The 19713-nt window shown below is 42.1% G+C and overlaps 1 protein-coding gene across 1 annotated transcript in view; it reads left to right on the top strand.

The window, feature by feature from the left end:
• The first annotated feature begins 4887 nt into the window (after positions 1-4887).
• LOC109912838 (WAP, Kazal, immunoglobulin, Kunitz and NTR domain-containing protein 2-like) overlaps positions 4888-19713 on the top strand; it is a 44474-nt gene continuing 29648 nt past the window's right edge. Inside the window, exon 1 of the mRNA XM_048613935.1 lies at positions 4888-4977. Within this exon, the coding sequence (XP_048469892.1) occupies positions 4888-4977 (90 nt within the window). The remainder of the gene's footprint in view (positions 4978-19713) is intronic.

Genomic DNA, 19713 nt, shown 5'->3' on the forward strand with positions numbered 1-19713 from the left:
CCCAATTTCAACAACAGAATTAAAATACTGTCCAGCATCTAGTGATGACCAGAGTCCATCCATCTGTTTATCTGTTTCCATAGCTATTTTTAACCCGTAGAACAGTCACTTGCCTGTATTTTAAAAGGCCATCACTCCACATAATACGTGGTGAACAGAAGACTCTGCTGTTCTCATTGTTTGCAAGGGCTGTGCATATGGCTTTAAACTAAAAAGTGTGGTGGGGTTTGGTCAGTTGCATGGAAACTTACGGTAAAAGTTAAAGTGGGGGAGGGCTCAGCAGAGGTTATTAAAGTTTCCAGAACAAATAATACAACAGAGAGTGTGGAAAGGGGCAGAAATCTCACTTGAGGCACAGCAGATGAGGGGACAACTATGAGAAGAGGTGGGCAGCTGAGGGTGCTGTACTGAAATGCACACAGTATATGAAACAAGATGAATTAATTTGTAGTACAGCTTGAAATTAGAGGGTACGATGCTGTGGGTATCAAGGGCTACCTCTAAGGAGAATGTGCAATGGAAGCTGAAAGGTCTGAAGGTGGATAAATCACAAAGACCAGATAAACTACACCAGAGAGTTCTGAAGGAGATCATTGAGGAGATTGTGGAGGCATTGGTGATGATCTTTCAGGATTCATTGGTGTCAGAGAGGACTGGAAAATGGGCAATGTAACACCCCTGTTTAAGAAGGGAGAGAGACAGAAGATGGGAAACTGTAGGCTGGTTAACCTAACCTTGTCAGTGGTAAGATTTTGGAATCCATTATAGAAGACGAGATGGCAGCATACTTGGAAGTACATAGCAAAATAGGGCTCAATCAGCAAGGCTTTGTCAAGGAGGAGTCATACCTAAAAATCTTTTAGAATCGTTTAGTCACATCTGCACTCAGAAGTGATGGGGAGGGCTCATCCACTGAGGCAATTTGGGTAAAGCTCAAAAGTAAGATGGGTGCAATCACTCTGATAGGATTATACTATAGGCCACCCAACAGTCACCGAGACATTGGGGAACAAATATGTAGGCAGATTATGCAACAAAAACAGAGTTATCACAGTGGGTGACTTTAACTTGCCCAATATTGGCTGGGATTCCCTTAGAGCAAAAGGCTTAGATGGGGCAGAACTTGTTAAGTGCATCCAAGAGGGTTTCTTGAAACAGTATGTAAAGAGTCCAACTAGAGGAACCTCGTATTGGCTAATGAGCCTGGCCAGGTGATTGACCTTTCAGTGGGAGAGCATTTTAGTAACAGTGACCACAATTCCTTCAGTTTTAAGATAGCTATGAATAAGCATAAATGAGGACCTTTTGGAAAGATACTAAACTGGGGGAGGGCATATTACATCAATATTTGGCAGGAGCTAGGGAAAGTTAATTTTAGAGGACCTGTTATCAGTCAAGTCTACAATTGACATGGGAGAATTGTTTAAAGATCATCTGATGAGAATACAGGACTGGCACGTTCCAATAAAGGAGCAAGGACAAGGATGGTAAAGTAAGGGACACTTGGATAACAAGGGAGGTTGTGAAGTTAGTCAAAGGGGAAAAAGAAGCATATGTAAAGTTTAGGAAACTAAAATTGGAAGGGCCCGTGAGTTTTATAAAGAAAGTATAAAAGAACTCAAGCAGGGAATTAGGAGAGCAAGAAGGGGCCATGAAATGTTCTTGGCAAGTAGGGTTAAAGAGAATCCCAAGGCATTCTATACATATATTAAAAGTAGAAGGATAACTAGGGAGAAGGTAGGACCACTCAAGGATAAAGGTGGGAATTTGTGTTTGTTGGCAAAGGATGTGGGCAAGATCCTAAATGAGTACTTTGCATTGGTAGTCACTGAGAAGAAAGATATGGAAGATAGAGAGATTAGTGTGGAGCATGCTAATATGCTGGGACATTTTGAGATCAAGAAAGAAATGGTGTTGGGTCTCTTGAAGAGCATTAAGATGGATAAGTCCCCAGGGCCCAATGGTATCTACCCCAGGTTATTGCAAGAGACATGAGAGGAGATTTCTGGGCCCTTGGCCAAGACTTTTGTATCTTCATTAGCCACTGGAGAGGTCCCAGAGGACTGGCAAGTAGCTAATATTGTTCAAGAAGGCAAATAGGGATAATGCAGGAGAGTGAGACTGGTGAGTTGGGAAGCTATTGAGAGAATTCTTAGGGATAGGATTTATGTTCTTTTGGAAAAGCATGGCTTATTTAGGGACATTCAGCATGGCTTTGTGCAGGGCAGGTCATGTCTTACAAACTTGATGGAATTTTTCGAGGAGGTGACAAAGGTGATTGATCAGGGTAGAGCAGTGGATGTTGCCTGTATGGATTTTAGTAAGGCTTTCAATAAGGTCTCTCATGTTAGGCTCATCCAAAAGATTAGGATGCTTGGGATCTGCAGTGTCTTATTCATGTGGATTCAGAATTCGCTTGCCCATAGAAGGCAGAGGGTAGTGGTGGAAGCGTGTTTTTCTGGCCAGAGGTCTGCGACTAGTGGTCTTCCACAGGGATCCATACTGGGACCTCTGCTATTTGCAATATATACACATAATGACTTGAATGAAAATGTAAATGGCGGGGTTAGTAAGTTTACAGATGATACAAAGATCGATGGAGTTGTGGATAGTGTAGAGGGTTGACAAAAGAATACAGCGGGATATAGATCAGTTGCAGATATAGGTGGAGAAATGGCAGATGGAGTTTAATCTGGGTAGGTGTAAGGTGCTGCACTTTGGGAAATCAAATGTTAAGAAAAAGTATACAGTTAATGTCAGGACTCTGAACAGCATTGATGTACAGAGGGATCTTGGGTTCAAGTCCATATCTCCCTGAAAGTGGCCATACAAGTAAATAGAGTGGTAAAGAAGGTTAATGCCATGTTTACCTTTATTGTTTGGGGAATTAAGTACAAGAGTCAGGATGTCATGTTGCAGCTTTATAAAACTTGATTAGGCCACACATAGGATATTATATTCAGTTGCCCCATTACTGGAAGGATGTAGAGGCTTTAGAAAGGGTGCAGAAGAGGTTTACCAGGATGCTGCCTGGATTAGAAGGTATGAGCTTTATGGAGTTTGGGTTCCGCCAGGGCCATTCAGCTCCTGACCTCATTAGAGCCTTGGTTCAAGCATGGATAAATGAGCTGAATCCCAAAGGTGAGGTGAGAGTGACAGCCCTAAACGTCAAGGCTGGCGTCGACCAAGTGTGGCAGTTTTCTCTGGAGCAGTGGAGGCTAGGAGGAGGCTTGACAGAAGTCTATAAAATTAAGAGATGCATAGATAGGGTTTACGCTCAAAATCCTTTTCCCAGTGTTGAAATTTCTAAAACTAGGGGCATGCATTTAAGGTGAGAGGGGTAAGGTTCAAAGGAGATGAGAGGGGCAAGTCTTTTATACAGAGAGTGGTAGGAGTCTGGAACGCGCTGCTAGGATGGTGGTGGAGGCAGATACAATAGGGGTGTTTAAGGGACTTTTAGACAAACACATGAATATGCAAGGATGGACCAAGGGCAGACAGAAGGAGTTAGTTTAATTTGGCATCATGTTCGGCACAACATTGTGGGCCAAAGGTCCTGTTCCTGAGCTGTACAGTTCTATGTTCTATGTTCTAATACTTTCAGGAGGTAATGAGCGAGTTAGACAAAGGAGACCCTATGGACATGATCTATTTGGATTTCCAGAAGGACTTTGACAGGGTGCCACAGAAAGCTGGTAAAAAGGATAAGAGTCCACGGTGTTAAGGCAAGGTACTGGCATAGATAGAGGATTGGCTGACTGGCAGAAAGCAGAGACTAGGAGTAAAATGGGCTTTCTCAGGATGGCAAGTGGTGACTAGTGGAATTCTGCAAGGATCCATGTCAGAACCAAAACTATTCATGTTATACATTAACAGTCTGGACGAAGGAAGTGAGGGCATGGTTGCTAAGTTTGCAGATGACACAAAGATAGGTTCGAGGTACGGGTATAAACAGCAGGGTTTTACTACATAGACAGAAGTCAGATTTCTGTACTAATGACCTGTATGTATTTTATCCAGTTAGTGAAAGGAAAGCATGCCATGATAGAGGCTTTTAAATAGGTACAGCGGTACTGAGCCAATAGCATGCAAGATGAATTAAAGTCCCAACACAGCATATTGTGGAATTGAATTCAATAAATTTAATAACACATAGACTGACACCAGCGGGTATGAAAGCTGCCAGATTGTCTTAAAAATCCTTCTGATGAATTATTGTAATGGCTTACAAGGAAAGGAATCTGCCCTCATTTCTCCAGTCAGGACAACACATGATACTTTTCCCACACTATGTAATTGATCCTAAATGACTTCCAAAGTGGTCCAGCAAACGTTCCAAAACCTTAGGACAATCCCAACTTGTGTGCCACTAGCCTTTCCTTTGTCTCTGTTGTTGTCTTATCATAACCATGCCAAAAGGCTTACAATTTCTATCCTTGTAATATTGCTCCTGTCTCACTCCACTCCTGTCTCAGCTTATCTGCTGCTGAAACCACGCCCGAGCTTTAGTTCCCCCAGACTAGACCATTCCAATGCACTCCAGCCTCGTCTCCCATACCCCACCCTCCATAATTTAACATCATCCAAAACTCCACTGGCAGTGTCATGTTAGCATCAAAGGGGAGGTGGCAGAGTAGTGGTAATATCACTGGGCTAATAGTTCAGAGGGCTTCAGGCTAACATTCTAGGAACATGAGTTCAAATCCCAATATGGCAGATGAATAAATTTGAATTCCATTAAAAACATCCACATGCCAATTGCTGTAAAGAAAATTCATCTGGTTCATTCGCATCACTTAGGAAGGAAATCTGCTGTCCTTTACTGCTTCCATGTATATGTGACTCCAGACCCATGGAAATGTAGTTGATTCTTAGTTGCTCTCTGAAATGGCCAAGCGAGCCAGTCAGGTGCTGCGAGACCTACTGAGTATCTCCAGTATTCCCTACTTAAAGACTACTACTTTCACCAAGCATATGGTCAGAGTTCTGAGGTAGGGTCACCGGACCTGAAATGTTAACTCTGTTTTTCCCTTTACAGATGCTGCCGGACCTGCTGAGCTTTTCCAGCAACTTTGTTTTTGGTCATCTGTCCTCATCCCTCTTTACATGGTCCAGTGTCATTTATTTTGTTTTTAAAATAACTCCTGCGTAATGACTAGAGGTGGCCGTACAGTCATAGAGCCATTATAGCACAGAAAGAGACCCTTGAATCCAACTAGACCATGCCGACCAAGTTTCCCAAACTAAGCTAGTCCCACCTGCCTGCGTTTGGCCCATATCCCTCTCAACCTTTCCTATTCATGTACCCCTCCAAATATCTCTTAAATGTTGTAACTGTACCTGCATCTACCATTTCCTCTGGCAGTTCATTCCATGTACGAAGAATCCCCTGTGTGAAAAAAATTGTCCCTCAGGTCCCTTTTAAAACTTTCTCCTCTCACCTTAAAAATATGCTAGTTTTGAACTCCCCCACCCAAGAGAAAAGACCTTTGTTATTCACCTTATCAATGTCCCTCATGATTTTATAAACCTCAATAAAGGCCATCCCTCAAATTTCTATGCTCCAGTGAAAAAAGGCCCAACCTGTCCACCTTATCCTTATAACTCAAACCCTCCAGTCCTGGCAACATCCTGGTAAATTTTTTTGAACTCGCTCCAATTAAATAATGTCCTTCCTATAGCAGGGTGTCTAGAACTGTGCACAGTACTCCAAAAGTGGCCTCACTAATGTTCTAGACAACCTCAACATGACGTCCCAACTCCTACACTCAAAGGTCTGAGCACTGAAGGCAAGCGTGCTAAACACCTTCTTAACCACCCCATCTACCTGTGATGCAACTATCAAAGAACAATGTGCCTGAACTCCAAGTCTCTCTGTTTGACAACACTCCCCAGCGCCCTGTCATTACCTGTATATGTCCTGCCTTTGTTCATTTTACCAAAATGTAATACCTTGCATTTAGCTAAATTAAACTCCATTTGCTACTCCTCAGCCCATTGTTCTAATTGATCAAGATCCCTTTGTAATCTTAGATAACCTCCTTCACTGTCAAATAGGTCTCCAATTTTGGTGTCATCCATAAATATACTAACCATGCCTCTTAATTTTTCATCCAATTTGTTTATATAAATGACAAACAACAGGAGTCTATTATATTGAAATCACTTTCTAAATGCAAGCTGTTGATGTTGAAGTTCTAATTGTCTCTTAGAAAAGACAATATGCATCTATATTGCAATACTTCAAAAGAAATCATCAAGACATTTCAGAGGAGCATAATTTGACAATTGACACTGAGTCATAACAGGAGGTGTGAGGATAACTGGCTAAGGTTTAGGTAAAGCTGGATGTTTTAAGCATGACACTAAAGGAGGAGAGAGTGGAGAGACAAGACTGTGGGGCTTAGCAAGGGATTTCTACAGCTTAGATCCAAGACTGAAAAAGAAATGAAATAGTAGGATTGAAATGCTCAAGAAGCCAGAGCTGGGGAAACAGAGAGATCTTGGACCATTGTGTAACTGAAGGAGATTACAGAGCTAAGAAAAGGTGAGGCCATGGAGAGTTTTGAAAACAAGGACACAAACTTTAAAATGGGGAGGATTTTGAGACCTGAGTTAATGTATGCTGTTAAGCACAGAGATGATAGATAAGCGGGACGTGGTGTGAATTAAAATACAGGCTGCAGAATTTGGATGAGAATAAGTTTAAATGCATAAATAATAGGAGGCTGGCCAGTATAGCAGCAGAATAATTTGTAAAGAACATGTCTCCATTTGTATTGATGCTAACGTGTCCATTATAGCAAGTTGTTTTATTATATTGGAAATTAGAGAGAGGTGACAATAATGTTCAATAAAGCCAAATAACAAAAGCAAGACTTAGCTAAATCCTACCTTTTCTTAAATTTCAAAACAGCAAAATGACTGCTTTTGTCTTATTTCTTGGGCATGTGTTGGAAGTATTATGCTGAGCCTAAAGCAGTTCATTGGAAGGTCAAACACTACCGCAGGAAAGATCAAAGGATGGGAAATAAGGCTTATGTTTGCATCCTCAAGCAGTTCCCTGAAGGTTTGAAGGAAGGAATCACAGCAAATGAGTGCCAATTGCTTTTTGATCTTGCCTGCACTGACAGAAGGTATTTGCTGGCCTCATGTGATATATACATGAGCCTCTGTCACCTCGTATCCAATTTATTCCTATTGATTCGGGAAAAAATTCTTTTAAATAATTTGAGTGTTTGAACATTAATCCAAAAGCCTTCACATTTCGGGCTTATATAAAACTGAATTACACATACCACCAGATCTTTCACAAAGTAAGAGAAATTGGGTCAAGTCATTTCTTTGCAGTTTAAACGACTCTTACTCTGTGCTCTGGGAGCCATTTTCAAAACTGTCAACATCAAGCAGCTCAGTCGAGGGACCGCTGAGACTAATTGGGGTGTTCTATGTGTCTCTCGGAGTGGCAATGACAAATGAGCACTTCCCAGGCTCTCACTAATGGTACATTATGAATATGAACAAGATTATGAATGTATGCATATGCTGACACACAGAAGCAGACACCTCAAGATTCTAAACTGCAAAGAATGCAAAATGTTAAGCTATTTTGAAGGTGGTCGATAGATGTCTTTTGTCAGCTGTAACTAGAGTTAAACTTTGGCTTTCTGCTCTCATTATAAAAAGATGTCAAACGGAGCACTAAAGGTCTGATCCCTGGTCTGCAGGGTTAGCTAATTTCATCCATGATAACAATAAAAGTGCCAGTATCTTGGTAACTTAAATTATGGAAGGTTGTAATCAACCAGGCTTCCCTATGTCAGATCAAAGCTTTCCTGGTAAATATGTGGGGATATTACCTGAGGACAGGGTTAGCTTTAGGTGTTACGCCTTCACTCTGCCTGTCAAACTGATTGTCCTGTTGTATGCTCAAACATCATGCTACCTTTGGTATGGTTCTGAGTCACGGTTTGCTCCTGAGTCATGACTCAGTGGCGAGGCCTTGTGTCTCTGTGTCAGAAATCCCCACATTCAGGTGTCACCTCAGGATACAAATGTAAAGTAAATCAAGGCTGCACTCCACTGCAGCACAGAAAGTGTGCCACATTATCAGAGGTGCTGCCTTTTAGACGAGACGTGAAAGATGAGACATTAGTGAAGGCTGAAACTGCCCTCTCAGAAAGATGCAAAAGATCCCATGCAACTATTGCAAAGAAGAGTGAAGGGTATGGGAGTGGAACGGGGTATCAACTCTGGTGTCCTGGTAAATATTTATCCCTCAATTATCATCACAAAAACAGGTTATCTGATCATTGTCATTTTGCTGCTTGTTGGAACTGGCTGTGTGCAAATTGGCTGCCATATTTCTTACACTTGATTGGGTGCCACGTGGCTCAGTGGTTGGCATTTCTGTCTCACAGTGCCAAGGACTCAGGCTTGATTCCAACCTTTACTTATTTATTGTCACGTGTATTTTGTACAAAATACAGTGAAAAGTCTTGTACAGCATCGCTAGTGCCATCTCCAGTGCCATCCTAACACCGAGAAAAATAAACCAAAACATAGAATACTAATGCAGAAAAATAAAGAAATAAAGTTCAACTTTACAGTCCTTCTTGTTAAGCCTTGGGTCTCAGTCTGTGTGGAGCTGCACATTCTCCCCGTGTCTGCATGTGTTTCGTCTGGGTGCTCTGGTTTCCTCCCACAGTCCAAAGATGTGCAGGTTTGGTAAACTGGCCATGCTAAATTACCTATAGTGCCCAGGGGTGTGCAGGCTAGGTGGATTAGCCATGGTAAAAATGCGGGGTTATGCGGATAGTGTCAGGGGCTGACTCAGTGCCAACTCAATGGGCCGAATGGCCTCTTTCAACACTTTAGGGATTCTGTGATTACAGTGGTGACTGCACTTCAAAATTACTTAATTATCTGTAAAGCCTTTTGGGTTGCTCTGTGTTTGTGGTAGGCACTATATAAATTCAAGCCTTTCTTTCATTTGGAGGTGGCGATTCCACCCACAGAGATCAAAGGTGCAACCATTAATCTTTTAGAAAATGACTTGTCATAATTTCTTTTCTTATATATATCAATGTGTATAAGATAGCTTAAGGTAAACCCAGATGGTAGGATAACGGGACGGGCAGGGGTGCAAAAGTCATGTTTAGAAAGTAAGATTAAAATTTCTTTTCTATATAAAAAAAAAGAGTCCACAACAATTGGAATAGCCGAATGCAAGAAACAGCTTTGTGTCATTTATGGGAAGAGTGCAGTCTGGTTATATTACTGGACTAGTAATGCAGAGACCTGTACTAATGATTCAAATACACAAATACAGCTGGGAAATTAAAAATTCAATTATTTAAATGAACCTAGAATAAAGACCATACAGTTAATAATGATGATTGTCATAAAAACTGATCTGGTGCTCGAATAGGAAAGGAATTGACTGTTCCTACCTGGTTTGGCCTGCCTATAACTCCACACATGATTGTCTCTTAAATGTCCTCTGCGATGGTCACAAAATTGTCAAGAAACCTAGCAAGTGGCAAGTAGCATTGGACGCTAAAAGCTGACCTGGCCAGTGAAACCCACAACCCTTGAATGAATGACAACAAAATCATTTGGACTCTGCAGTGAGATTGTAGGTTGTTCTTTGGCCAGAGATTGGTAATTTCCTGTCGCATTCATAGCTGGTCTGAGCTTGACCTCAGCTTTTTGCACAATGTTTAGGTAATTATACTTAAAGTTTTCTTTCAAGGAAACGTATTAATAACAATTTTAGATCAGGAGACGTGTAAGATTTTTGTTTTTGTAAGCTGTATGCCTCAGGCCCAATGCAATGTTAAAATGCACAGATTTAAATTCATGTTAGCATGCTGTGTGCTTCACAGTATATAATACTGCATCGTGTTCCTGTGATAGGCAACAATCCTGATAAATTTTCCCATTTTCCAACGTCCTTCGGTTCTGAACAAGAGTCATACTGGACTCGAAATGTTACCTCTGTTTTTCTCTCTCCACAGATGCTGTCAGACCATCTGAGTTTTTCCAGCACTTTCTGTGTTTTAATCCAGATAATGACTCAGCTCAGTTCAGGGAAAGTAAATCTGAGAAGTTCATGTCTGATTTATTTAATTGATCATACCTGTTTTGAAGGGACCATTCTCACCGTGATTAATGTTTCTAATTACAAGGTGTTCTTTGACCCAGTCTGAAACATGTATTACTTGTACTTGATTTCATACAATGTATAAGCTTTCACTGCATGATCTGGCACTCTATTTGACAGGTGATTGCTCCACTGTCAGAATCAACCATCAACGAATGCCTAATCCATTTCTGGCTGTACATCGTGAGAACTAACCGCTTGTCCTCCCAAATTCATTCAGTTCAAGAAATTGCTTCACACAATGTAATCACTTTATAATCTTACAAACCATCAAACAAACAGTCCCAAATCCTCTGCTTCTCAAAATGTAGAAGACCCACATTTTTTGATCACACATGGATGTTTTAAACTACAGATTCATCTTGTGGCCTTCTCGAAAGATACAATATTATAACTAATTGAGGGAGAAGAAAGACCATGAGTACTGTGATATTTTCCCAGATGACCACTACTGGCCAACGTTCCCTGTAAGCCTGTACCACACACAGTGATCGGAGTCAACACACTGATCACGGCATTGACTTCCAGTTCTGGGAAACTGTTGCTGCACATGGACCTAGGAGGCTCACACAGCCAGAAAGAAGTTTAGTGGGAATACTGTTGCTGTCACATTGTGATATTTGGCATGTTGTGGTATGTAGCAAAATTGAAACGTTCACAGCGGTTCTTTAAATCAGGATCAATGTCCAATTAACTTCCAGGTTTAGCCTCATAAACAAATATCAGCTTGTTTGTTCATCTTTCTAAAAAAAAACAAGCTGCTGCTCACAGCCCAAAGATCACTTTCAGCTCTCAGCCCACTGTTCATGGCTCCAAACCAAAAGTGAAAAAATATGAAAGTAAAAATAATGAAGGTCTCAACAATGTGAATAAACATCTCCTGATTTAAACCACTTGGCCAATGAAAATAGAATGGAAGAAGTACCCACCAATCACCTACTTTTTTTCCTGTGACATCACATGTTAGCTTTTGTACTTGGAAACATTTTGAAATGGCTCCTTGCTATTGGTTTTTATCTCCCACCGCCACAGCACTTCTCATGCAGGTTTGCTGTCCCAGTCTGCTTCAGAGCGATGCTGACTCACTGCACACTCCTCCCAGTCTGCTTCACGGCGATGCTGACTCACTGCACACTCCTCCCAGTCTGCTTCACGGCGATGCTGATTCACTGCACACCCTCCCAGTCTGCTTCACTGCGATGCTGACTTGCTGTGTATTTGTCCCATCTATGAGGTTTTGGTCAAGAAAAAGAAGGAAATATGTGTCAGGTATGGACAGTAGAGATCGAGCGAATCCTTAGAAGTGTATAAAGGCAGTCGGAGTATACTTAACAGAGAAATCAGGAGGGCAAAAAGGAAACTTGAGATAGCTTTGGCAAATAGGGTTAAGGAGAATCCAAAGGGATTCTACAAATACATTAAGAGCAAAAGGATAACCAGGGAGAGAATAGGCCCCTTAAAGATCAGCATGGCCACCTATGTGTGGAACTGCAGGAGATGGGGGAGATACTAAACAAGTATTTTGCATCAGTGTTTACTGTGGAGCTGGATATGGAAGATGGAGAATATGGGGAAATGAATAGCAACATCTTGAAAAATGTCCATATAACAGAGGAGGAGGTGCTGAATGTCTTACAACGCATAAAGGTGGATAAATCCCTGGGATCTGATCAGGTGTATCCTAGAACTCTGTGGGAAGCTAGGGATGTGATTGCTGGGCCCCTTGCTGAGATATTTGTATCATTGATAGCCACAGGTGAGGTGCCGGAAGAACAAAGAACACAGAAAATTACAGCACAGGAACAGGTCCTTCGGCCTTCCAAGCCTGCGCCGATCCAGATCTTCTATCTAAACCTGTCACCTATTTTCCAAGGATCTGTATCCCTCTGCTCCCTGCCCATTCATGTATCTGTCTAGATACATCTTAAATGACGCTATCGTGTCCGCCTCTACCACTTCTGCTGGCAACGCGTTCCAGGCACCCACCACCCTCTGTGTAAAGAACTTTCCACGCATATCTCCCTTAAACTTTTCCCCTCTCACCTTGAAATCGTGACCCCTAGTAATTGAGTCCCCCACTCTGGGAAAAAGCTTCTTGCTATCCACCCTGTCTATACATCTCATGATTTTGCAGACCTCAATTAGGTCCCCCCTCAACCTCTGTCTTTCTAATGTAAATAATCCTAATCTACTCAACCTCTCTTTATAGCTAGCGCCCTCCATACCAGGCAACATCCTGGTGAACTTCTTCTGCACTCTCTCCAAAGCATCCACATCATTTTGGTAATGTGGCGACCAGAACTGTACGCAGTATTCCAAATGTGGTCGAACCGAAGTCCTATACAACAGTAACATGGCCTGCCAACTCTTGTACTCAATACCCCGTCCGATGAATGAAAGCATGCTGTATGCCTTCTTAACCAGTCTATTGACCTGCCACCTTCAGGGTACAATGGACCTGAACACCCAGATCTCTCTGTGCATCAATTTTCCCCAGGGCTTTTCCATTTACCGTATAGTTCACTCTTGAATTGGATCTTCCAAAATGCATCACCTCGCATTTGCCTGGATTGAACTCCATCTGCCATTTCTCCGCCCAACTCTCCAATCTATCTATATTCTGCTGCATTCTCCGACAGTCCCCTTCACTATCTGCTACTCCACCAATCTTAGTGTCATCTGCAAACTTGCTAATCAGACCATCTATACCTTCCTCCAGATCATTTATGTATAGACTTGAGGTTGGCTAACGTGGTGCCATTTTTTACGAAAGGTGGTACAAAAAGCCAGGGAACTTTAGAGCAGTGAGCCTGACGTCAGTGGTGGGCAAGTTGTTGGAGAGAATCCTGAGGGATAGGATTCACATGTATTTGCAAAGGCAAGGACTGATTACGGATAGTCAGCATGGCTTTGTGCATGGGAAATTGTGTCCCATTAACTTGATTGAGTTTTTTGTAGAAGTAATGAAGAGGATTGATTATGGCAGAGCGGTGGATGTGATGTATATGGGCTTCAGTAAGGCGGTCAACAAGGTTCTGTATGGTAGGCTGGTTAGCAAAGTTAGAACACGTGGAATACCGAGAGAACTAGCCATTTGGATACAGAACTGGCTCAAAGGTAGAAGACAGGGGGTGGTGCTGGAGGATTGTTTTCCAGACTGGATGCCTGTGACCACAAGAATCAGTGCTGGGCCCACTGCGTTTCATCATTTATATGAATGATTTGGATGTGAATATCGGAGGTATGATTAGGAAGTATGAAGATGATACCAAAATTGAAGGTGCGGTGGACAGTGAAGAAGACTACATTGGGACCTTGATCAGATGGGCCAATGGGCAGAGGAGTGGCAGGTGGAGTTTAATTTAGATAAATGTGAGGGGCTGTATTTTGGAAAGGCAAATCAGGGCAGGACTTGTACACTTAATGGTAAGGCACTGGGGAGTGTTGCTGAACAAAGAAATCTTGGAGTGCAAGTTCATAGTTCCTTGAAAGTGGAGTCACAGATAATGGATAGTGAAGAAAGAATTTGGTATGCTTGCCTTTATTGGTCAGTGGATTGAATAAAGGAGTTGAGAGGTTATGTTACGCCTGTACAGGGCATTGGTTAGGCCACTTTTGGAATAATGTGTGCAATTCTGGTCTCCCTACTATAGGAAGGATGTTGTTAAACTTGAAAGGGTTCAGAAAAGATTTACAAGGATGTTGCCAGGGTTGGAGGATTTGTGCTATAGGGAGAGGCTGAATAGGCTGGGGCTATTTTCCCAGGAGTGTTGGAGGCTGAGGGGTGACCTTATACAGGTTTATAAAACCATGAGGAGCATGGATAGGGTGAATAGATAAGGTCTTCTCCCCAGGGTGGGGAGTCCAAAACTAGAAGGCATGGGTGTAAGGTGAGAAAAGAAAGATTTCAATGGGACCTAAGGGGCAACTTTTTCAGATGATGGTGTGTGTACGCAATGAGTTGCCAGAGGAAGTGGTGGAGGCTTGTGCCAATAACAACATTTAAAGGGCATCTGATGTGTATGTGAATAGGAAGGGTTTAGAGGGATATGGGCCAAATGCTGGCAAATGGGACTAGATCAGTTTAGGATATCTGGTCAGCATGGACGAATTGGACCAAAGGGCCTGCTTCCATGTCGTACTTCTCTATGCTGCTACGACTGTATGTAGTTGACTCTTAATTGCCCTCTGGGCAAATAGCAGTGGGCAATAAATGCTGGCCTAGCCAGCAATGCCCTCATCCCATGAATGAATAGAAAAAAAAGATAAATGTTGGCCAGGATCTCAGAAGAACTTGTTTGCTCTTCTTTGAAATAATGTCACCGGATCCTCAACATCCAACTGTACAGCTAAACAGAGGCCTCTTCCAACACTGCCCAAGACTCTGAAACATTCTCTCATTGCCACCCCAAACTGTCAACCTTTGCTTAGACCCTGCAGCATGGTCTTAAACTCATAGCTCAGTAACTCAAAGGCAGGAAACCTACCCTGCAGAGTATCGTGTCACTCTGGGAAAGTTTCAGTTCTCTAGAGTGATGAACATCTGCAGAGGGAAACACCCCACAAAGTGCCATTGGCTTCAATCCTGTAAAAATCACTTTCCAATCACACAGCTGTGGATTTTTCCTTTTTTTCCACATCAGTTATCCCTTATTGCTTTTTAACGGAATCCAATAATTTTGTCCTGAATTATGAACTTTTTTATTTGCTGAGGCCTTGGGTTGTTGAAACTTATTTTGTTACAGGCTTTCACAGCCACCAGAGGGACTTTCACCTTATCACTCTGCAAAAGATTTGAACTCAGGTCCCAGGGGTGAAAGCACTATGTTCTAAGCCAGTGCCTCCTCTTTGTAAAATCAATCTGGTCATTAATTTGCACTAGATTAATAGCAGTGTATCACAAGGTCATTTGAACACCTTGCAGAATTGGAGAGATTTCCTTGGGATCCTAGCACCACTGAGATTAGCAACTTGTTTTAAACTATCTGCTTGCATTGTTGTTTAAAGTACAATATGATTTAAAGAATCCCTACAGTGTGAAAGCAGGCCATTCAGCCCATTGAGTTCACACCAGCCCTCTGATGAGCGATCCATCCAAGCCTACACCCTATCCCGGTATTTCCCATGGCTAATCCACCTAGCCTACACCTCCCTGGACACGATGGGCAATTTCCCATGGCCAATCCACCTAACTTGCACATCTTTGGAGTGTGGGAGGAAACCCACGCAGACACAGGGAGAATGTGCAAACTCCACACAGACAATCACCTGAGCTGGAATCGAATCCAAGTCCCTGGTGCTGTGAGACTCCATGCCATATTTTCAACAGTTTTGCAGACTGCTTTTGGTTTTGTCCACAACATCTCGTAAAGGAATATTGTTAATGCCACTGTGCATCTTGTGGTTTCAGAAGTGTACAAGCTAACATTAAACCTTACGCAGAGTAAGAGAAAAGGACCCAGTCGTAAATTACTTCATTACTGAATTACAGAGTTTAATTCTCTGACACATCCCTTCCTAAATTACTGACTGTCAGTTGTAGGCTTTTCTCCAGCTATTGAAATAGCATGGAACATTTAGATAGTGTTTCAGCAATGTTGAGCACTAATCAATTTATAAGCTGTGTCACACACACACACCTCCACCATTACTGGCTGTGTGCCATCAATTAGCATGGCCCAAAGCTCTGGAACTCTCTCCCTCAACCTTTCTGCCTCTCCTTCCTCCTCTAAACCTTAATACCTTTTACATCTGTGACCAGACATTTAGCCACCTGCCAGAATATCTCCTTATGTGGCTCAGCATCTAGCAAAAGCTCTTTTTGAAGCAACTTTGAATGCTATTCTCAAAGGTGCTATATAAATGCAAGTTGTTCAGTCACCAAGGAGTGGGGCTATCCATTGGGATACACTTTAAAAATCTCACTCAGACCTCCTACACACATTGGTGTTCAATGGAACGTGATGACTATGTCAGAGTTGGGTTATACAGAAATTGGACTTCAGTGTGAAATTACACTCTAAGCCTGTTCGCATTCACTGTCGAGGTACTAGATGCTGTTTTCATAGATGGATCACTAGCTGAGTAAGCTTTACTATTCACACTGCCTGATCTAATCAAAATATTGCACTGTGTGAACTACAGATCTTCTAAGTGATGAAATACTGTGCTGCCACATTCTATGAATAAGTCATGCAAACAACGAAGGAAAGGTCAGACTCTGGTTTGCTGAACTCTTAAAATGTCTTTAATTGATTGATTGATTGATTTATTGTCACATGTACCAAAGTACAGTGAAAAGCATTGTTTATGAGAAGTACAGGTAGATCATAGTAAGCAACGATATACAGATCAAAAAGATCTTAGACAGAGGCATACTGGTTACATTGCAAAGGGCACGTGCTAGGTGAGATCAATGTTAGCAAGATCTGTGTTATTTTAGGCTAGAGAGTCCATTCATCATTCTGATAATGGCTGGGAAGAAGCTGTTCCTGAATCTGCTCGTGTGTGTTTTCAGATTTCTGTATCTTCTGCCTGATGGAAGAGGTTGTAGGAGATCATTACCAGGGTGTGATGGGTCTTTGATGATGTTGGCCACCTTTCCGCGGCAGTGAGCCATGTAAGTGGAGTCCATGGATGGAAGGTTGGCTTCCGTGATGGTCTGGGCTGTGCAGACCACCTTCTGTAGTTTCTTATGGTCCTGAGCAAAGCAGTTGCCGTACCAGGCCGTTATGCACCTGGACATTATGCTTTCAATGGTGCTTCTATAGAAGTTGGTGAGAGTCCTTACAAAAATGCCAAATTTCCTAAGCCACCTGAGGAAGAAGGGACATCGTTGTGCCTTTTTGACTGTTGCATCTACTTCGGAAGTCCAGGACAGGTTGTGGGTTATCATTACTCTGAGGAACTTGACACTCTTCACCCTCTCAACCTCAGTTCCGTTGATGTAGTGGGGGCATGTTCTCCTCCTTTCTTTCTGAAGTCAATGATTGGTTCCTTAGTTTTGCCGACGTTGAGAGACAGATTGTTCTCATTGCGCCACATCACCAAGCCCTCTATCTCCCTTCTGTATTTTGACTCATCATTGTTAGATATCCGTCCCACAACGGTGGTGTCATCAGCAAACTTGTAGATGGCGTCCATTTGGAATTTGGCAACACAGTTGTGGGTGTACAGGGACTAAAGTAGGGGGCTGAGGACACATTCTTGGGGGGCTCCAGTGTTAAGTGTTATTGTGGAGGAGATGCAGTTACCTATCCTCACTGATTGTGGTCTGTGGGTCAGAATGCAGAAGATCCAGGTGCAGAGGACGGAGCTGAGACCAAAGTCATGGAGTTTTGAGATCAGTCTGGAGGGGATAATGGTGTTGAAGGCGGAGTTGTAATCAGTGAGCAGGAGTCTGATGTAGGTGAATTTGTTGCCCAGATGTTTTAAGGGACTTTTCTTTTGTAATTATAGTCGAAATGGTTCATTTTCACATTCCCAATGGCTGGAAATTGTAAAGACTTAAACGTAAGCCAATACAGATCAGGGAAAAGTTAAGTTTGATCCCTGGTCCTATGTCAATTTAGTCAGTCTCAATAAACAGCAAAATGAAGACTTAGCCACCATATTCTTTGAAAGGAAAATCAACCAGCAATTCCACTCTAGATTTTGACAAAAAACATCCATAGGATGTGGGCATCACTGGGCAGGCCAGCATTTATTGCCCAGGCAACAATTAAGAGTCAACTACCTCGCTGTGGGTTTGGAGTCTCATGTAAGCCAGGATGGGTAAGAATGGCAGATTTCCTTCCCTAAAGAATTTTTGTGAAAGCAGATAGGTTTTTACAACTATTTTAACAGTGATTACATGGTCAGCATTTATTCAAGATATGGTGAATGGCAGGTGTCTTTTTCCTTGGGTGGGGGATTTCAAGACAAGGGGGCGTATTTTTAAGGTGAGAGGAGTAAGATTTATAAAGGACATGAGGGGCAACGTTTTTATGCAGAGAGTGGGTCGTGCGCGAAATGAACTTCCAGAGGAAGTGATGGATGCAAGTCAGTTACAAAATTTAAAAGATATATAGATAAGTACATGAATAAGAAACATTTGGAGGGATATGGACCAAGCGCAGGCAAGTGGGATTTGTTTAGTTTGGGATTATGTTCAGCATGGACTGGTTGGACCGAAGAGTCTGTTGCTATGCTGTATGACTCTGTGACCCTCTAAGATTTCTATTGGAATATAAATTTCATGGTGGAATTTGAGACCATGTCCCCAGAACAATAGTCTGAAGCTTTAGATTATTCGCCTACTCACATTGCCTACGTCACCACTTCCCCTTGATGCTTGACTGGAAGAGCATAGACATGGATATCAAGTAAAGACAGATCCAGCATGGGCTGTAAAAGTGCCTACTCAATCAGCTTCATACGCAATTGTTGACAAGACAGACCCACAAATAATGGTCATTTGGATAAGGTAAGTAAAGGGTGAACCTTACAACACCTTTTGATTATCTGAATGAAGAAGTCAACATCCTCAGGAAGAGGGGAGGAAATTGGAGGAGGGGAAATTTTATAACACACTATCAAAATTCCTTACATTGAGGGTGGGCTCAGTCAGAAATAACAAAAGCAGTAGCCTGGCATGACCCCTTTATTATGCACTAAGGTAATAACCTTTTATACCTTGCATTGGCCTGTGAAAGCATTAGCATTAAATAACAACAGTACTTGAGCATTTACCCTCCAATTTGAATTTGGTTATTTGCAGGATTACAGCTTTCTGTTTGCCTAGAATTCTCTGACTTAAGAAAGGTTGCACTACGTTGATTGCTGAGTTATGACATTGGAAGCATGCAGCACTTTGTCCTTGAGATAAACAAGAGTTGGATTTTAGAAGCGGTAAAAAAAATTCCAGTTCAAATAATTCAAGTCTAAGTGAAGAGAGCCTGAGATGTGGTAAAACAAGTAGTGGCCAGTTAAAGCTCAGTCTTGTAAAGGAGCCGTGTCAAACGTTAATTGGTTCCATGAAAAAAAAGTCACCTTTTATTAATTCGAAAGTCACACGGATAGTGAGATCAATGGTACGTCTATGGGTGGGGAGAAACGTAACCGTGTTCTATTTCTAGCAGACTTCCCCGTGATCAAATAGTCTTCCTGAATATGCACATTGTAAACGGACATCTGAAGAATGGGCATGTTCTGGGAGAGATATTTTATGAAGAGGGTCATAGAAATATGGCTTTGCAAATAAAAGTTTAGTGTTGGCCAAGACCAATATTGTCCAGTGCTTTACCCACTTACAAATGTGGTAAAATATCAATTCAGAAGAAAATGATTTTATTTCTGATTAGTTAGTAGGTGGTAAAGAGGTCATGTGATGTAGTGCCCCCTGAGCCAGAAGCTCCACGTTCAAATACCATCCCAGGACTTGACAGCTACGAAAGATGTGTTACTCATGCAGACTAACAGGTTGAGAATTGAGATAACAAGGTGTAGAGCTGGATGAACACAGCAGGCCAAGCAGCATCAGAGGAGCAGGAAAGCTGACGTTTCTGTTC

Source organism: Rhincodon typus, chromosome 29 (assembly GCF_021869965.1).
Source record: "Rhincodon typus isolate 14 chromosome 29, sRhiTyp1.1, whole genome shotgun sequence".
NCBI classification, from domain to species: domain Eukaryota; kingdom Metazoa; phylum Chordata; class Chondrichthyes; order Orectolobiformes; family Rhincodontidae; genus Rhincodon; species Rhincodon typus.